General features: G+C 47.8%; 1 protein-coding gene across 1 annotated transcript in view; it reads left to right on the forward strand.

Moving 5' to 3' along the window:
- Plcb1 (phospholipase C beta 1) overlaps window positions 1-5,006 on the forward strand; it is a 784,962-nt gene that overhangs the window by 610,136 nt on the left and 169,820 nt on the right. Inside the window, exon 13 of the mRNA XM_023718574.1 lies at window positions 4,509-4,593. Within this exon, the coding sequence (XP_023574342.1) occupies window positions 4,509-4,593 (85 nt within the window). The remainder of the gene's footprint in view (window positions 1-4,508; window positions 4,594-5,006) is intronic.

The following is a 5,006-nucleotide window of genomic DNA, read 5'->3' on the forward strand; positions in this document are numbered from 1 at the left end:
TCGGGCTGGGGGCGACCGGGCGGCGGTTTTACCTCCATTTTGAGTGCCACTTGTATTTCTGAACAGTCGTTTCTGGTCTTGTTGCTGTGGTTTGTTTGTTGCTTTGCTTTGTCTGTTCTTCTGTTTTAAGAAAAGACATTAATCAAGCTTATTTTCTTAATGAAATACTTGTGTTGCACTCGACAACGTGAAAAACTACAGTTTGATTCTGAAGCGTCCCACACATGACCCTAATCTCTTCTTGGAGATAAACAGAGACATATGAACCAGCACCACCACCACCACCACCACCACCACCACCACCGTGGTACCCACTAGCGTTTCCTGAACATTTTACTTTGGTCCAGCAACTTTCCATATATTCTGCATGCTCAAGATCATGTAGTCCTCATGACAAGCCCAGAGGTACCTCAGAATCAATTTTATAGAATCACCCTTATTTTATAGATGAAGAAACTGAACCTCAAGGCTGTGCTGCTAAAACATGGCAGCTATGGATTCACCTCCATCCCGCCTGGTCTCAGAACTCTTGTTGCTAATCGCCACCATCGCTTACACACATGGAAAGATCATGAACCTCTAATGCATCAAATTAAGATAACCAGAGCTTCCCCAGGCGACTGCCTACATGTGCCATGTTTATGTCTGGTGACCCTCAACTATAGGATTTCTTTTTCCATCTTCCATACAGAGATCTAACACTAATTCCTACACTGTGCTTGAGAGAATGAGGATAACAATGCCCTAACACTGCCCTCTCTAGGCAGATATATTTAGCTGTTAAAAGTTCATTTGGAATTTATGTATGACAACAGAAACAGCATAACCACTCTGGCCTGGTCCCATGATTGTACCCAAATCACTGAGATACACCAATGACTGGGACACACTCACAGACCAACTTCCACTGGGGAGAGAAGTTGCCTTTGCCACCTTCTCACTGTCCTTCAACTCCAAATATCAAACTTGCTTGGCCATAGGTCTTTCCTGGGAAAAGTGTCACAATCCAGAGAGAGAGAGAGAGAGAGCTCACAGGCTTTTCCTCCGTGGGTAGAAATCTGTCTTTGACTTGGGGCTCACCGCACCTGGTTCTGAACCTGCCACACATGTCTTCTCTTAACTGCCAGCACTTTCACTTTCAAACCTTTGCCCTCACGGAGATCTAGGAACACACTCTCCAAACACCTTAGTTAACTCTGCCATGTCACTTAATGTGGGAACTTGCATGTTCTTTAGAAGGACCCTGTGCTGAAGCCAAGTGAAGTAACCCTTAGCCCTGCTCGTGAGAGTATGGATGAGGTCCTTGACTTCCTTGAGCTGCAGCTCACCTATAGAGGGGCTTGGCTTAGTTCTAGTTGGGGGATTTACCCCATGGCATGGGGTGTCTTCTCTATTGGAAAACTGACCACTTTGACTGAGGCTTATACTTTACAGACATTTTAACATGTTCAGAAATGTCTGCTATGCACTGAAGCTCAAAATGTGTTTGTGGAGGTATCCCCTCTCTATTTCCAATGGCTGCTGTTGATATTCTAAACCTTCAGTGTTCTTTTTCTTGTTTGTTTGTTCATTGTAATTTTAAAGCCTTTTGTTTCTGAAGTTGTAGCCTGTAATTAAAGGCATTATGTTTTCTTCCAACTTTTGTAGTCAGTTTGCTCTTGCTGTGACCAAGTCAGGTGGGCAGGTTGGGTAAGAACAGGACAGTCTGATTGCTAAGTAGCCCATTGAACACCTCCTTCTCACTCTTTCCATCTTGGACACAGATCCTTGCTCCTCTCTCTGTTCATCCGACCAGCAGCACCTGCATCCTGGAGAGCAACTTCTTAGAAATGCAGGGCTGCAGGATGGGCCCTGAAGCAGCACATTTGCCCAGCACACATGAGACCCTTGGTCCCTTCTCCAGCACTGAGAGAGATAGAGATGATGGGGGTGGAGATGGAGATGGGGAAGCAGATGGAGGTGGAAATGGAGCTAGAGACAGCAGGAGTGGTGGCACCATCATAGACTCAATGCACAATCTGCCTTTTAGTGAGACTCTAGGTGTAGTGAGTGAATTGCTAGCTGAGACTGTAACCCTGTGCTTCACAGCCCATCTGCACAAAGATGCCCTGCAGCTTTTTGCAATGCATGGGCCAGGGTCTCCCTCCCAGCTCCATGAATAAAGGCACTGGGGACTTGGCTTCTGCCAGGGTCAGTGGCTCAGATATTTTAATGATGGATTTGAGTTAGCATCCTGCTCCAGCACCATCCTCCTGGGGCCTTGACTTAGGGACCTACTGGCGGAGCACAGCTGCTTAGCAACACCTGGAGCATCACCCTGCTATCGCTCTGCTGGTAAGAATATGGTTCCCCAGGCAATCTGGGAAGCAGGACACTGGGTAAATAAAACTCTTCCTCCTCTTTCTTGGCCACCAAGTTCGAACACTAGGAGAAGCACATCTGCTTCAGCACCTGTTGGCCTATGCTCCCCTGTCACGTGGCTTCCAGGCCAGAACATGCAGCAAAGGCATGGACAGGGATGGTGAAGGTGCGGATCCCTGGGCTCCCTTCCCCAGACACCAACAGCAGATCTGCGTTTCCAGTGAGCTCCGGGTGATGCTGCCTCTGCTAGCTGCTGGCTGTAACAGAGCTCTGAGATACGCAACAGATCAGATACTCATTCTGAGAAAGCGAAATAGACACTCTGGGCAGTTTTTTAAGTGCCACTTGCATTGTGGGGGCCCAGCACAAATGCACATGTTCTTGGGGGCAGCCAGAGTGTGGACCAACTTGGCACAGCCCCTGGGGTGACAGCCACGTGATCGCCGCAGCCCCTGCCAGCCCAGACTCTGCTCCGCCTGCCCACAAGCTTTCATGAACACGAGCTTCCCACCAAAGGCGTGACGAGAGGTGCTAGGAACTCACTGGGGAGCATCACAAGTTCTTAGAATCTCTCCTTTCCTATTCCTTCTGCTTCAACTGTGGAGGATGGTGTTTAAACCTGAAGAACTCTCCTGGCCCCGAGAAGCACAGGCTTTATTTAAAACAACAACAACAACAACAACAACAACAACAACAACAACAAACCGCACAAAAAACAGAATAAAAGGGATACAATGAAACTGTTCCCTGCATAGCACTGGGCATGCTGCAATTTAATTCCCACTTGTCTGTGACCAGGGCTTATCACCCAGGGAAGGAGGAGTGAACACAAGAATCCTGATTCATAATTGTTTTGGACTGTGCTGAAGCAGACTTTTCATCACCAAGCCTTATTGCAGGCACAGCCCCACTTCTGCTCCCATGTGTTATCTCAGCAGCAGGTAGACATTCAGCTTCTGGGAGTACATGAAAGTCTGCAGAACTGGAAACCTTACAAGGCTATTTAACAGCCCAATGAAAGAAAAAGCATGTTTATGGCCTTTGAAAATGTGGGAAGCATGGGGTATACCAATGAATGTCCATTTTGTATCTGTGTATTCAAAGAGGTTGGGATAGATATATAGTTGCATTCTCTTAATGAGTAGAATGATTTGTTCTAATGGTGTTTGTAAATAGGATCACAAGTCTGCATCTTGTACAGCAATTAACCACTAAGAAGAATATATGCAGTGTATTATTTGTTGAAACTGTACTTCCGATTTGATTTGAAACTGTCTCATTGCTATCTGTTTATCAATAAAACTTTGAAAAAAAAAAAAAGGAAAATGTGGGAAGCAGGAGGATTGGAAGGGTGTGGCTGTTCCCCTCCATCCGTCCCTCTGTGGTTGCGCATGCTGCAGGCAAAGTTTTCGGTCCAGGCTGCAGACTCTGCCTTCTAACCTGGAATCATCTGACGCATGCACACTCCCACCGTTTCAAAGGCCTTTGTATCCATGACTGCAGTTCACCTTCTCAGCATCCTCTGCCCCTTTCCAGGAACTGTTCTGATCCTCCTGGTTTTATAGATCTGGAACCCTTCAAAGCCCAGAGCTCAGCTCCTCGAACCTCAGACTCTGGCCTGTTCCCAGCAGTTTGGGTTCCTGCTGGCAGCTCTCTGCAGACACCTCCTTTGCCACATGCACAGAAGAGTTGCAGACCCTGCCCCCAAGGTGCCTGCTGTGTGGCCTTTCCTGTAGGACCCCTCCACAAGCCCCCTCTGCTTTGTCCTCTTCTCCCCAGGAGATTCTCCGCCTACAAGTGCCTTGCAATTGACTCAGAAACAGGGAATGAAAGAGAAGGAAGTCTCTAATTCGGGGAATTTCAAGAATTCAGTGACAGGCAAATGACCTGCTGTTCCCTCTTCCTCTCTGTCAGTATCTATGCAGGTCAGGGTTAAAAATAGCTTCACCCAGCCAACATCCCCAGTGTGCACCGGCTGTCACTGTCCACCTGTGTATTACTGAAATCCACCTCCATCAGCATAGGAATTTCGAATGATAACAATGGGTCTTGAGGGTGGGATTTAGGGACTTAGCTCTTTCTGCCATGGATAACAAAAAGCCACCCTGTCTGAGCTCTTGATTCCTTTCCTTCTTTTTCTCCTTTAGCCCAAAGCAGCAAGCCAAGATGGCAGAGTATTGCCGGCTAATCTTCGGCGACGCCCTTCTCATGGAGCCCCTGGAAAAATATCCAGTAAGCAGCTTTCCTGTGTGACCTGGGAGGAGACTCATACTATTTATGCCTCAATTGCAGGGAGCCTTTTTATTTCCCTCCCTTGTTCTGCTGGTTGGTAAGATGAACACAGTTGACTAGGAGCTCTTTGACCAAGAGGTCACCAGTAGTGGCTGGGGTTGAAGACACAAACCTGCTCCCAGCCCAGTCCCTACCCTCTCCCTGCTTTGCTGCCGGATCTGGCTCAGTCAGGGGTGCAGAATTCCCAGCAGCCAGGGGCTGCTCACAGAGTCAGTCTAAGAGGACAGTGCTCTGCTTCCACCCCAGGAAAGCCTTGGGAACAGCAGGACACTGCAGGTGGCACAAGCACTTCCAAGCCCCTCTCTACTGGCTACTGCTCCCTCTCCACATGCACTTTTTTTTTTTTTTTTTTT

This window comes from Octodon degus, unplaced genomic scaffold, assembly GCF_000260255.1.
Source record: "Octodon degus isolate 3935 unplaced genomic scaffold, OctDeg1.0 scaffold00060, whole genome shotgun sequence".
NCBI classification, from domain to species: domain Eukaryota; kingdom Metazoa; phylum Chordata; class Mammalia; order Rodentia; family Octodontidae; genus Octodon; species Octodon degus.